General features: G+C 45.4%; 1 protein-coding gene across 7 annotated transcripts; it reads right to left on the reverse strand.

The window, feature by feature from the left end:
* Positions 1-360: 360 nt before the first annotated feature.
* Positions 361-13,443, reverse strand: LOC311344919 (UDP-N-acetylglucosamine--peptide N-acetylglucosaminyltransferase 110 kDa subunit). Of its 7 annotated transcripts, none has more exons than XM_084469264.1 (22): positions 13,044-13,443; positions 11,931-12,081; positions 11,242-11,485; positions 11,066-11,134; positions 7,625-7,741; positions 7,441-7,520; positions 6,800-6,995; positions 6,472-6,612; positions 6,196-6,296; positions 5,922-6,075; positions 5,726-5,827; positions 5,453-5,632; positions 4,914-5,072; positions 4,700-4,789; positions 4,473-4,598; positions 4,116-4,286; positions 3,880-3,996; positions 3,563-3,733; positions 2,800-2,952; positions 2,406-2,658; positions 1,847-1,970; positions 361-1,466 (listed from the first exon to the last, which is right to left on the reverse strand). In XM_084469264.1, the coding sequence occupies exons 1-22, from the start codon at positions 13,177-13,179 to the stop codon at positions 1,286-1,288; spliced, it is 3,216 nt and encodes a 1,071-aa protein (XP_084325390.1). In that variant the 5' UTR covers positions 13,180-13,443; the 3' UTR covers positions 361-1,285. The 7 variants fall into 7 exon arrangements, with proteins under 7 accessions (XP_084325390.1, XP_084325388.1, XP_084325389.1 ...); XM_084469262.1 differs by having other exon boundaries at positions 5,435-5,632; positions 6,770-6,995; XM_084469263.1 differs by having other exon boundaries at positions 11,931-12,111.
* Between the last annotated feature and the right edge of the window lie 1,374 nt (positions 13,444-14,817).

The following is a 14,817-nucleotide window of genomic DNA, read 5'->3' on the forward strand; positions in this document are numbered from 1 at the left end:
GTTCTTTTATATATTGTATTAATCCACAATTAAGTTTAAAAGGAAATGCAGATTAGTGTTGGGGCAGTAACACTTCGAGCCATGTAAACTACACATCTTCCGAGTTTATATTCATCATAAGCACGATCTTGGACTAGCCAGCAAGGTTAAGTCCGGGGTTCATGGGTTTAGTTTATGTAGGTAGTTTTGGCAAGCAATCAATATTATTCACTTAGTGTTTGACTGACATGGGCTCAGTACTTTGTAGGTTTTTTTTTTTTTTTTTTAAATAAAAAACACCCTTCTGGTTAAGGCAGCCATATTAATTCGAGCAATGGCCAAACGAGTGATTTATTTTTGTGTAATAGAGCAACAATTAAGTCAGTTTAACATTTCATTTATTTTGTTTTTTTTAATCAGAGCCAAGTAGTTTCACTGAGAGCATACCATACCATACAAAACAAAACTCGGAAATACTTACCTAGGTTGTTCCCGTTTCAATTGAAAGAAAATTTGGTGATTATAGAAATACCGGCCCATTCCAATGAATACCAACGGAAAAAAACTCCCTTTCCCAACTTTGTCCAATTGTCTTTGTAAGCACAGTGACATCAATGCAGAAAACAGATACGAATGAGACAAAAAAAAAATCTTAAAATTGGCATTTGTTGATGGGGAAGACCTTTCTCAAAACTTGCACATCGACTTTGCATTTAACGGTGGCTTAAAACAATTAAAAAGCAGTTGAAAACCATGAACATTTTCAGGGGTTTCTGGTAAAGCTGATTCAACTTTAGTCAAAGGTTACAATTTGTATTGTGCAGCACTGTCCCATCAACCACCAAAAGACAATCAAAAGTAGGTCAACATCACGATGTCGGGGCATGTTGTTCGCCCCATTCGGCCAGCAGTTCAGTCCACTTACATACTAACAGGATAAAAGAAAATCCGCAAATAGATTCCAAGCTCTGGGAAGGGTGGGGAGTGCCGGCATTCCATTGTTAAAACACACACACACACACACACCAAGGACGATTCTGTGATTATATTTTAGGACAAGAGTCTCAGAAGAGTTGACAGGCTCAGGGTCTCAATCTGGCTCAGGAACGGCTGTGTGAGGCCATGACACACAATGACACGTGCGGCTCCTCAACAAGTAAAAGTCATTTTAACAGGCGTCGGGGGGGGTGGGGAGGGAAAACCACAAACATTCACGGGTATGCGATGGAGTGAACCCATGATGGGTAGGAGATGAGGTGCGGTGAGAATGTGTGTTGGGGGGGGGGGGGGGGGTATGGTTTAAAGTTCAAGCACTCTGGCTGCTCTCTATTTGGGGGAAGTTGATGAGGTGATCTGGCTTTTTCCCACACGAATGGTGCTCCCACATCTGCAGGTAGAGCTTCTCCAGGTCTGTGGTGTACTGCTTGGTGTTGAACAGGGGGCTGCAGATTCGCTGCTTCCACACACAAGCCCGGATCATCTTCAGGCTGCAGGGAACGCATGGGACAGGGGACAATGGAGTTGAATGCAAATGCTTGCTAGATCAAATGCAAATGATTGCTGCACCCCCCCCCCCCTCATTATATTTGCATCATTTTTCAACTGCTAGTTGGCAACCATTTCGGAACCAAAAACACATAAATAGTTATCTTTAATCTAACAACCCTATAGTAGTTATTATAGCCAAAATGGCCGTTTCATCACCAAAAAGAGAATGTTAACAAGCTAATCAGAATCAGCTTTATTGGCCAAGTATGCACACATACAAGGAATTTGACTCCGGTAGGGTGGACACTCTCAGACAGTAGACAAACAAACATACACATACAACATAGAAATTTTCCACATAGGGAAGATAAGCGCTTACTATTCCATGTCTGATCCAAGTTTCACTGCGACATCCTCATACTCCTGGCGGCTGGGAGCGATAAGCTCGGGACAGCCGAGACACTTGAGCTGGGAGGCAGCGACACGCGATGCCAGGGTCTCTCCTAAACCAAGAACATGAAAACAGGGACTGTAAGATTTAAGAGATATCATTGGAGTGTTTTGGATACACAAGTCTTACCTCTTTAAGAATTTCCTAATCCCCATTATTTAGTGAAATCCGCTGGGATGTTTCGAATTGACTGCTCCTGCCTCTGTCCTAGCCAGTTCAGATTTTAGACAGAAACGATTCCTCTTATGGGTTTGGGGAAACTATCTTGCCTGTCAATCACAAGTGCAATACTTTACAATGGCAGATAAATATAGGGAGGGATGGGAAATTGTTTTTTGCTGGCTGAGTTTCAAAATCGTGCTCTGTTCTGCGCCCTTGCTTAACCACTCTATAGCTAATGTCTCTCCAGCATTTGAAATATATAATTTCTATACCTCGTCAATTCTCATGCTTTTAATTGACACTACGAGTGACCCGGTGCTCTTACCCGGCATGGTAACCATGGGAGTCCCAGCCCAGAGGACGTCCATGCCCGTCGTGTGACCGTTGCACAGAGGGGTGTCCAGGCACACGTCCGCCAGTTGACCCCGTCTGACGTGTTCCTCCTTGGGGGCCACCGGGGAGAAGATGATGCGGGAGGCGGGCAGGCCCATGTTCAGGGCATACTGCTGGATGTTGGGCTCACCCACCGCTGGGAAACGGAGCAGCCACAGCACGCTGTTGGGCACCCGCTTCAAGATCTAAATAAGATAGAAAAGGATAGAAAAAACACAATTTAGAAAGAATGAATTTAGGGCAACAACATCCAGGCTGACCTAAAACAAGGGTTTTTAACCGTGCCCATCCTAGTAGGAGTGGGACACATGCGTCGCAGTCCTTACATTGGCCCACATCTGCAGGGTCGGCGGGTCGATTTTGTAGAGCTGGTTGAAGTTGCAGTAGACGATGGAGTCCTCCGGAAGGCCGTACTGGGAGCGGGTGGTCACCACGATGGTGCGAGGTACCTCCTCTCCAGTGGCTGCCTTGTTGTTGATCTAAACAGGACATATCGCATGGTGGTTCAGAGACATAGTTCGCTTTCTCAGCCATGGACTGCGGGTAACTGGTATTTTCTAGGGGTGCAATGGTCACGTCAAAGTTTGGTTCGTTTTTGTTCACAGCCCCGATCCGTTCACGTGTGCGCAACGAACCGTGCATGAGATCCTGTATGGTTTTGACGGGACCGTTACACCCCTAGCATTTTCATGTACAGTTGCTTTGAGTGCCCTCCGATTTTGACCAGGAATCCAGTAACCAATCCAGTAACCACCAAACCACACCACCAATTATCCCACCAGATTTAGATTTCTGGTTATGTCTGATCAACACCTCATACCTGGTTGGCCAAAGTTCCAGACTTTACAAGGCGGTTGGCTGAAAATATCTGGAAAAGCAGTATAGTACATTTAAGCTCTTGGCCATGTCGAAGGATTACTGGCTGTTTTAGAGCTCCCGTTTTTTTAAAATCAATATTTTAATATTAACTAATCAATATTAGTTTGATAAAATTGAACTAACTTGGGTAACATTTAAAAAAATGTCTAACTCTGATTGGGCCCTACATGGAAAGCCAATGTTTTGCATTCCTCTGCAGGATTTGCTCACCTGTGTGGTGGCCAGGCCATTGCTGACGGTATAGCCATTGATGGTGACCTGGATCTGGCCCTGGTTGATCATGTTGATGATGGCCTCAGCTGCTGTGTTCATGGGGATGACTGGCATGGACAGAGCTCCGTTGGCGTCAGGAACTGTCTCCTGGTTGATGTCACACTTCATCTGGCAAAAAGTAAATTAGGTAGAACACAAAATGGAATTATTATTAAGAATAATAAGAAAATAAGTTACTTCAATAATTGTGTTCTTTATGTGTGTTCTTAGTCAACGTAAAGTGGTCTGATTATGGCCCATTGAACTGCACTCACCTTCACAACCTTGACGTCTGGCAGACTGTCCAAGAAGGCCTTCAGATCAATACCGTTGAGCACAATGCGATTGTCGAAGATGTGTCCATTGGACTTGAAGTCAATCACTGCCTTTTTCTGTTGGACAAGACAAAAACGTTGAAGACATGTATGAATGTTTAATACTGCCATGTCTTTGCCTTTGTCGCCTTTGAGACCATAATTCAAATTGTAACAAAACGGTAAAAGCAATGAACCTTAAGGTGAGGGAACATGTTGGCATGGTCTCCAATGAAGAAAGTGTGGGGCATGTAGGCGAGCTTCTCAGAGTACTGCTCGGCTACTTCCGCAGGGGAAGTCTCCTTGTCTGTGATGATGTAATCCATGAAGGGAGCCCCACTGGTTCCTGGGTACCCCAGCCACATGGTCTGATGGGGGAAGATGGGTGCATTTCAAAAAAACCTACATCCACAACATCCACATTCATTTGGCTGACCCACAGCTATGCACAGTCACAATACAGCAGCAGTGGGTTAATTCTGTTCCTAGGTTTCATACACATGACTGAATCCACAGTAGTACAGCCTGTAGGAAGATCGAGGCCTCCAACTGACCTGGATTGGAGCAGGACGCAGGGCGAACAGCTCGTTGCGTGCTCCCTTTGTGTATCCGTTCATGTTGACCAGGATGTGGATTCCGTCTTGGTGGATTCGGTCTGCTGCCTTACCATTGCAGGGGATCTGTTTGAAGGAAAAAACAATGAGCATAAGATGGCTGAACCCACAGTATGAATCAAGACGACAAGAATCCAAGGATGATCATTAAAATGGGCGCTGCGTACCTGTGAGAGGTCTGTGAAGTGGTTGGCTTCAGCTATTACTTTCACACGGAAGTTGGTGCTGTCATCTGGACTGAGGGCGTAGCAGAACACCTTGAGAATCCAAGTTAAACAAAGGAACTTTAGTCACGGCCATCAATCACAGTGCAAAGATAACATTAATATGCCATATTTTGGATCTCAAGTAGATTGGAATTCATTCTGAAAAGGCCTTCACCTCAAACTTGTCGGAAATATGCATGCCAGGAATGGACTGCATCAGGTGGGATGTGGGGTGGTTTCCAAAGTCCGAGCTGACATAACCAATACGCAGACGACCTCCACTGGCCTTCAGATCCTTGGGATGCTCAAAGGCAGGCTTGTGAAGAGCATTAATCTGTTGGAGGAAACGTTTGTATGAGCATCCACAGTTGCAGCAGGAGAGCCGTTCCTAAGCAGCGGGAGCAGTAGTATCCTGACTGGCATGTCTGTCTCTTACGGCAATACAAAACAACAGTGGATAAAAGTCTTCACAAATCCAAGTCCGCAATTGTCCCAACGTACAACACCCCATAACCCTGCACACACACCCGTTTCCCAATCTGCTTTTAAGACGTCATCATCTTTTCCCAAGTAAAAACAGCATACTATTCTTAAAAGGCACTACACTACTCTTACCTAGCACATGACCCTGCAGACAGCCCCAGCCATTACCAGTAACCTTGCAAGCCAACGGAGTAGGATATAAAATGTACTTGCTTTTATCAGGGCGTGTACCTTGTCCAAACAAAGGTTGCCATGGCGCTCGGCTATGGCCTTGCGGAAGCCGTGGGAGAGCGGGTACAGCATGCTGTGGTGCGGGTGCACCGAGGGCAGGCGGTTCTTGTCCAGCTGGTCGGCCACGATGCTCACCAGCTTTTTCATGCGCTCGTCGTAGTCTGTCCAGTCACAGACGATCTGGGAGGGAGCGGGAGGAGGAGGTCCCATTAGAAATACACCTCACACAGTGAACAGACTGAGCTATGGCGGAAAAGCGGAGACGACGAGTACCTGGAGGCAATGGGCCAGGTTGCAGTAGGCATCGGGGAAGTCTGGCTTGAGTTTCAAAGCTGTGCGGTAGGAAGCAATGGCCTCTGGAATGTTGCCTGAATCCTAAAAAGGAAAAATGCCATGTCAATTACTATACAATTACTATTTTACCTTTATATGTAAAGAGTGAACAGCTAGTTTCAGGTATTACACCTACCTTGTGAATGGAAGCCAGGTTACTGTGCGCATCGGCGAAAGCGGGGTTGATCTGAATGGCGCGGGTGTAGCACTGCAGCGCTCCCTGGACGTCCTGCATCTCCTTCAGCGTGTTGCCCATGTTGGAGTAGGCATCAGCAAACGTGGGGCTGATCCTAAAGGGGGAGACAAAAACGTAATCTCTTAAAAGACTTAACTTAAAAAAGACTAATCTTAACACAAGTTTTGAGTTGGTTACGGTTTGTTGGTTTGTCAGTCGGCCCCGAGTAGCTCACCTGATGGCCTCCTTGTAGTGCATGAGGGCCTCCTGCAGCTTTCCTTGCTGTTGAAGGACACTTGCCAGGTTGGAGTGAGCTGCAGCAAACTCAGGGAAGACCTGTGGGCACAAGCAAAGCCAATGTGTGAACACATGGAATAACGTATTTAGGAATAAGAATAAGAATTACTTTATTGTCCACCTTGGTGGAAATTTGTCTTCGGCTTCCCATTGAACATTGAAATTTTACCACAACAAAAAAAAATGAAGTCATGGGAGGACTTGTGGCCCTCACCTCAAGGGCTTTTCTGTAAAGCTGGACGGCCTCTTCGATGTTGCCCTGCTCCCGCTTGATATTGGCCAGGTTGTTGAGAGAGTCGGCATGGGTGGGGCACAGACGCAACGCCGTGTTGTAGCAGTCTTCCGCCTCAGATACCTGGAGAAAGCATAGATGGTTCAAATCAGGAAAGGCAGGGATGCCCCGAAACATGGGTGTGTATAAGTAAAGCAAGAAGGGTTAAAAAAGGTCTGAGGTGTTGAGTAATGCGTCTTTTCTATATTTGGAGAATGTCTTTTTTCAGACAGGCAATTACCCCAAAACTATATTTGGCTGGATTTCTTACATTGCCCTTCTCCTTCAAGGCATTGGCTAGGTTACAGTAGGCGTCGGGGAAGTGGGGCTGCAGTTCAATGGCCCGCCTGTAGGTGTCGATGGCCAGATCGATAAGGCCCTGCTCATAGTAGACGCAGGCCAGGTTTCCGTGGACAACAGCATGGTTGGGGCTTAGACTCAGGGCCCGCAAGTAGCCAGCAACCGCTCTGAAAATGGACAAATACAACCAATGATGAACAAGTCTTGTTGTTACAGCTCTAAGAATTAATCAAAAGCAGAATAACTCTTAACCGTAGGCATCAAGATGAATCCTAAAAAAATAAGGATTAAGGCAGAATGAATAAGGCCATTGCAAAACACCATAGTGTAAGAGAAAATGATATTGAATAAATACCCTTTATTTTCACATTTTCCCACAGTATTCTTGTCATAAATATAATCCTGCACAATCTATCTTGGTTGACAAAAACAGCTTCACATATAGACGAGCGATGGGTTTATGAAGGCATAGTCTGACGGCGGGACTGATGACCAAGGACTGATGACACATTATATTTTCTAAATATAAATGGGCGTGGCAAGGACCGGTGTCACTGGTTATTGTTATTACAATGTCGTCTTACAGCTTTACATTCCGAACATCACACCTACCTGTCGAAGATCCGAGCCTCTTTTAAAACGTTTCCTAGATTTATGTAAGCATCGAGGAAATTTGGATCCAGGGTCACAGCCTACAGAGACACAGGACCAATGTCATTAAAATCAAATGGATAGAGAATAATGCATGAAATGAAATATGTTTAATAAAAAAATGGGGATGAATGTGAACACTGACCTTTTCAAAGTGGTGTATGGCCAGCCAGATCTCGCCCTGGGCATTAAACACACAACCCAGGTTGCTCCAAGCCACAGCGAAGTTGGGCTGAGTCTCAATAGCTTTCAGGTAACAAGCCTTGAGAGGGTTTACAATAGATGTGTGAGAGAGAGAGAGAGAGAGAGAGAGAGAGAGAGAGAGAGAGAGAGAGAGAGAGAGAGAGAGAGAGAGAGAGAGAGAGAGAGAGAGAGAGAGAGAGAGAGAGAGAGAGAGAGAGAGAGAGAGAGAGAGAACATGTGTCGGAGACGAGAGGAAAAGGGAGAGCGAGGACGAAAAGAGAGGCCAGAAAGCAGAATTAGACACCACTCTCAGAATAAGCAAAAAGCGAGTCTGCAGCATGGGCTTGCGTGCGCTTTAGTCTGCCGCGCTAAGCTGCATTGCTTATTCCTACGCTGCGCTGATCCAACCACAACCCACCCACAGGTCCTCATCCAACAGTTATATCCTCTGGCATGAAAAGAGGTAACAAATACGCAATAGGCTCAAGAAGGTAGCCATAATTATAATTATTACTATGCATTAATTTTTCTTTTAAGAACTTTCTCACAACCTTGGATCAAGAACACTGTGGGCAGATTAAGGTCCCTGTAATGCATGCGCACAAATCCACGCAGGCGCGGAGGTGTGGCGTCCATCTCCCTCATTCCGCTAGTTGCGCGACCCCGCAGGGGTACTTTTCGCTCGCTGCGCTTGCTGTCTGGCCAGTAGAGACGGCTGCAGGCCCAGAGGCCCTGGCTGATCCCACCAGCACCAGGCTGGCACACACTGAGCACCCACCTCAGGACGGTAGATAGGCAGGGAGAACACGGCTTCTGCGGTCTCCCCTTTTGCACGCTATTGGACAAGGCAAGTGTGATCATGGCGACAAGTCAAGTGTGATCTTGGCAACAAATCAATTTTGCGCAACAAACAGCTGCTAGGGCCAAGGTGATTGGTTAATTGTTAAGTGAGAACCAGGTGATAGCCAATTGTATCTCGTCTGAGGTGGGAGGATGCTGAGGTGCAAGCTGGCTGAGGGCTGGGCAAGGTCCGCAACAGACAGGCCGAGAAAGTTCGCTGGGGGGAGGGGGGCATGGGTTCGCGTGCTTGCGCATGGTTCCTTTTGGTTCGCTTGGGGGAGGTAATCGCTGCGCTGCCCGTGCGCTACTGCAGACTCACAGCGCGTTACGTGTATGATCATCAGAACGCTGCAACCCCGAATAAAGGAAAAACAAATCAAAATAGGAAAAATAAACAACATGTGTTAGAGGATTCTTACTTTCTTTTTTTACAGGTCAATCAAGTGTCTGGTTTACTAGAGAGCTGAGAACAAATATCGGAAAAAAGGAATTCGTAGTGTACTTTCAATTTGGTTACTGTTGTTTTTTTGGTTGTCTTTTTGTGGAAGCCACAAGACAAGAGGATCATGGTAGTGAGAAGGTGGTTTTGTTTTTATTCTTTTGTCTTTAGCTGGCAGTTACAAACCCGTTACCATATGTTTGGACTTTGTCAGAGTGGTGGCCGCAGCTGACTGGAGAGGAGGACTGATGCTGCCCTAGTGTTCCTTTCCGGCAGGCACCTACGCAGGAATAGAGTCACCCACCTGAAACCTTCTAAATAACAATATCAGTTGTGGAAAAAACCAAAAGAGACAAAGATCAGAACACAAGATCATTAGTATAAAGTTTGCAAAAAAAAAAAAAAAAAGATAAATTCTGTGTTCATGTGGAAACAAAACAAATCAGTTGAACTTCGTAAAATGTACTTAAAATTGTCATCCATGCAATGAATGGTTTTCACACAAAAGAATGCCTGAACAAAAAGGGTAAAAGGGAGGGAAGAAAGGCTTTGATGTCTTGTGATTATGAATTGTTTTGTAGTTTTAACCCAGTTTAACAATGGTTAGAAAAGGAGGAAGGGTTGCTGGCTTGATCTTCCCCAAATGAACTGATCACATTTCCTTGGGTATCATATCATTGCATATTCAAAATGAAAATATATTTTTCCTGTCCTGCTTTCTTGACTCCTGGCCAATGAGATTGTAGTGGGGGGGAAAGAAGCCTGCGGTTTAATCATTTGTATCTAGATGCCTCCACAGCTCTGAAATGAAGAGGTCATTGCTGTTGCTCGGCACGGTTTCATGGTCCACTCTCTAACGCAGCATCTGACGCAGGTGGTGGAATGCACATAGTGAGCTGTCTGCCTGGCGCAGTGCCGGCCACTCCCCAGCCTCTGGAAGAAACGGCCCCCAAAAAAAAAAAAAGACACTGGCCTCAACCCACCCAAACATCACTACCCACCGCCCCGGGGTGGTTGGTTACAGATACAGAGCAGGGGCCTGTGGTGATTACAACCCACCCTTGATTGAGGCTATAGTGAGAGCAGCGGGAGGGCCTCGAAAGAGCCATGACGGGGCATCACCGAGGGTCAGGAAGACAGCTCATGAGCGCGCACACTCCACCAGACCTTAGCGTGCGCGCGGGGGGGTGGGGCGACAGAGCAGGGGGAGCTTGAGTCTCCCTGGAGCTTCTCCCTACTCCTGAACCCCCCTCTAGCACCAGATAAGATGGCCTTCAACCAGAGAGACGACTCCACATCTTAGAGTTTGACCCAGACTAAGGATTGTTGGCCTTGTGACTACTTGGTATTGTAAAAGAGAAAGTAGTAGAGAAACAAAAAAAAAGTTAAAGCAAAGAGGTACGATTTGTGCCGAGACAGCCGGCGTTCTATTTGGGCTTGCGTGGACGATAATGGAGTACATCTTTATGTTTAGAGACCATCTTATCTGTTGGATTGCATAGATGAACTAACTTCAGTTCATTTATTCCTTAAAGACCGAGCCAGCGATTTTCCTCCACAGTTTGCTTTACTTAGCATAGAGAACTTTGATCAAAAACGACATGACAGTTAAAACACTCATTGAATTTGAAATTCGAGCCTTTCTTCCTGAAAGGGGTGGGACGGACCCGGTAGAAAGGTCAGGGGACAACAAAGGGATTTTGAGACTAAGGCAGCCAGTGGTGGAGGTGGAGAGAAAGGCAATGTGCCAATTAGTTATACTTAATATAGAAAGAAAAAAATGTAGGTTGTCTTAGAAGACAAGAGACAAAAAGGTATGACTTGTTGAGTGACTAGATTAAAAAAATATTTCTCAATCCTGTAAGCCTCCTGAATGTTCCTATCGGCTATGTGTGGAAAGTTTAACCTGTAATATAAGGAGAAAGCTACAGTTTGAGGTATTTAAGGTGGTGTTGGGAGGCTGTAGCTGAGCCTGGTGAGGTCATGGAAGGGGCTTGGCATGGGGGGGGAAAATTAGGCTGCAATAAAAAATAAATTTAAAAAAAAATCTATATTGTCAAAAATAAAATACTAAAAAATGAAATAATACAAACAGCTTTGAAAGTGTCACCCAGGACGACATACCTTGGCCTCTTCCAACCGCCCGAGGGCTTTGAGCAGGTTGCCCAAATCACTACGGACACAATAAAGATCCTGCAGGAGGAAACAAAAAGTAATGTAAAAAACAGTACAGCTGAATATGCTATAATATCAATCATATACATGAAGATAGACACACAGTGTGTGTGTGTATCCCTTACCGGGTTGTACTGCAAGGCGGACACGTAAGCCTGCACCGCTCCCTCCATGTCCCCTGCGGCCACCAGCGCCGCCGCCAGGTTAATGTATCCATCGATGAAGTCCGGCTTCAATCTCAGGGCGTGGCGATAGTGCTCGATGGCTTCCTGCAGTTGTCCGCGCTCCTTGTAAACATTGCCCAGGTTGGAGTAGGCCTCGGCCAGCATTGGGTTCTGCTTGATGGCCAAGGTACTGAAGTGAGCAGACCTGGGGGGAGGAAATTGATTGTTGGTTGGTACAAAATATATTATATAGTTTCAATTAACTCTACCGTACATAACGACATACACACTGCTTTGATCAGGTCATCCCAATCGACTTGACTGAACAAAAAAAAAGCACCCTTGATTCATTCATGACACCATTGCAAACCCATGTACAAGAATAAACTGAAACCACCAAGTGTAAGCTGAAACCTGTAAAGAATGTGACTGAAGAATGTTTCGGAAAGTGAAAACCGGGAAGACACTTCAGAAACACTTGACCAATAGACAGAGGACTCGAAAAGCCAGCTCAGCAGAGCGAGTGACACTCCAAAAGGACCAAGCTGCCTTGTAGTCAAAGTCACATTGGGCTAAGAGCCAGCACTGCTCCTGCCTCCCTTGGCTATGTGTAGGTTGAACCGATGCATCTCCCGCCCCCGCCACCTCACCTGTCCAGTCTACGGCATTGGAAGTGGATGGAGGACAGGAGCAACAGCACGCCTGTGTTGTCAGGCTCCTGCCTCCAGAGTTGCATGCAGTGGCGCTCTGCCGCCTCAAAGTCCCCTGACTGATACTCGCGGTGCGCCAACTCTGCCAGCCCTTGGAAGGAAAGAATATGTTTTGTTGGTTCTGGAGTACCAACCCAACCCAAGGAGGGGGGAAAATCATATGTTAGAGATGATGGAAGAAAATGGTCTGGACAAATTAAAATAAAGAATGACAAACTGACAGATTTTCTAGTGAAATCAACTATTAAAAGAAATGAATGGAAGTAGAAGGCAAATAATGAACATATTATTTATTCTACATTTTTGCCTCACTTTGTTCAAGTAGGCCTATATTCTAAGTTAATGTCGGCTTACATGTAAGCAGACTTTTTGTATAAACACACTACAAAAGTAACTCTAAAAGTACTATTTGACAGATTAAATCAATTTGCCAAGTGAGAAAATGAACGATAACTGGCTGATGGATAATTGAATAAATGCCATTTAAGAGGTGTGTCTGCAGCCTTTCCTGAAACAGGAGATGTCAAGCCGCTCTCGTTTGCCACCACTCAAATTTATTTGAATTACAATTTTTCAAGAGTTTGAGATTTGAGTCATCCATTTCACTGGAGCCTGGTGGCTTTTCTATGCCGCGCATTTAGACTACCGGTGATGCAACAAAACCTGTGTGTGTGTGTGTGTGTGTGTGTGTGTGTATTGCCAACATCCTGCAAATATGAAACCCAAGTAATCTTACAGTCATCAATACCTTAAGATCGTAACATGGAAGTTGCCGCCATTATTGATGGAAATAAAAATGAGAACCCACAACCGTCAAGCAATCTTAACACATGTTAAGTCCCAGTCCCTAGTAATATCGTTAATTCACGTTCTCACAAAAACCGGCTAATTAACAGTTGTAGGTGTTTATTTATTGTACATGCAACGATAGCATATACATTAATTGACGCATAGAAGCAATGGTGGAGACACTGCGGCCTTTATGGCGACAACCAGCAGCCTCACCCGCTCCTCGCCACGAGATAGGTTACAGCCAACGGAGGGAGCAGGTACCTGTGCTGTCCGCCACGTTCCCCACGGAGCTCGTCATCGCCTCGGTCTTCGAGTCCTCCGCCGTGGTGGTCTGGGTGAATTGTTTGAAGAAGGGCTTCGGAGAGCCCTCGACCGTCTCGGAGGAACCTAGAACCATGAGGTTACCGAGGGCGCGCGCGCTAACCTTTAGATCACCGTACCCTGGAGAGAGCGAGCCGACCGGGAGGACAACACGGCGATCTGCAGTGTCACTGCCGCACTATCTGTCGTAAATGTTGGTCGACCGTGTGTATAGCGAGAACCATTACCTCGACGAACGTTAAATAAATTCGGGTGCGTCCACGGTAGTCGTATACATCAACTTAAAGCGTGGAGATGCGTTTGAAGGAATTCTCGGCTATCTTCTTCACAACAATGAGGCTGCGTGAGATGTAAAATGGCGGAGCGGGGTCGGGACTCGTTTTTCATATAGATCCACACAGTATAGGGAAACGTTCGACACTATCGATACAGGCAACAGGCAGTTCACCATTTATGGTTATCAGTTGGTAGCATAGTTGTTTTTAATCATATTTACTTAGCATAAACACAAGAAAATAGGATACGTTGGATACCGTTGGGCGCATTGATATATTGGTGCAGTGACGCATACATTGCGGCAAATCACTTAGACCGCCCTGACCGTCTCGAGGTTTCTTCACGACTATATTCACAGTTTAATTCTGCAGCATTTATTTAAATATGAATTCCTCCCCAAAGTTTCGTAACAATAAATATTCACATGTCTATTCCCATTTTTAGTAGTGAAATAATAGTAGTTGTAATTATTTATATAGGCTAGTGACTCTATACATTTTGGCTATGGTGTAAATGTATTGCTGCTTAGGTAAAAATGCTGTCGGATAAATAATTTTGGCATAAACAATCGTGCGGTGCGTCGCTCACACAGATTATGCACATATATGTATATAAAAGCATGATAGATTAGAAAACAAAACAGACAACCCACGAAGCCTCGCCACATTGGCATCATGTCCAACAGGTGGCAGTCTCCACAAATAAAACGTTTTTGAAGTTACAGAGGAGCGTCTGCGACCTTGCTTAGACATCATGGATGAGGCTGAACCTAGCGACTTGGAATTTAAAATATGTTATTACTGTCAAACTGTTGTCATCACTGTTGTAATTGTTATTTTGTAAATTCTCCGTTTCACTCTGCTCTGCTGAGAGGGCAGTTTAACTATATGTCATTATTTAGGTGTAGCCTAGCACAACCTCAAATAAATGGACTGATACCAAAGAGAACCATTCAGTATGGCATGGCAAATGCAATGCTGTTCAATGCTCATATGACACAATACAGCTTGACTATGCGTGACTTTATGGCCGTTTCAAGAGGGTGCTTTAATGATGTGAAACTCATTATCTGCCCATCTTGTTTAAAGATGGTGAAAAGGGGGGCCTCCGCCTCATGTCCCCGTTTTTTCTCACAGTTTCTCTCTGGCAAATTTGTTGACATGATTGCCCATGTTGGGTTTAGCCGAGTGCTGGCAGCATGCAAAGGGCCCGGGTTTGTGTACACTTCCACAAATCCAACTCATTTGCTTTCACTCTCAGCCTGTTGGTCGTGAGTGCAGGGAATGATGTCATGGGGTACTGTGTCCACGGCAATCACATCTGACATGCTTTATCTTTGTGCAAGCAACAATAACTGCGTCCCACCAGTCGGCATGGAAGGACACACGCTATTTTAGGCAACACGAGTGAGAGAAAAAGAGGGTATGACACTCATTGG

Source organism: Micromesistius poutassou, assembly GCF_964030765.1.
Source record: "Micromesistius poutassou genome assembly, chromosome: 6".
Taxonomy (NCBI): domain Eukaryota; kingdom Metazoa; phylum Chordata; class Actinopteri; order Gadiformes; family Gadidae; genus Micromesistius; species Micromesistius poutassou.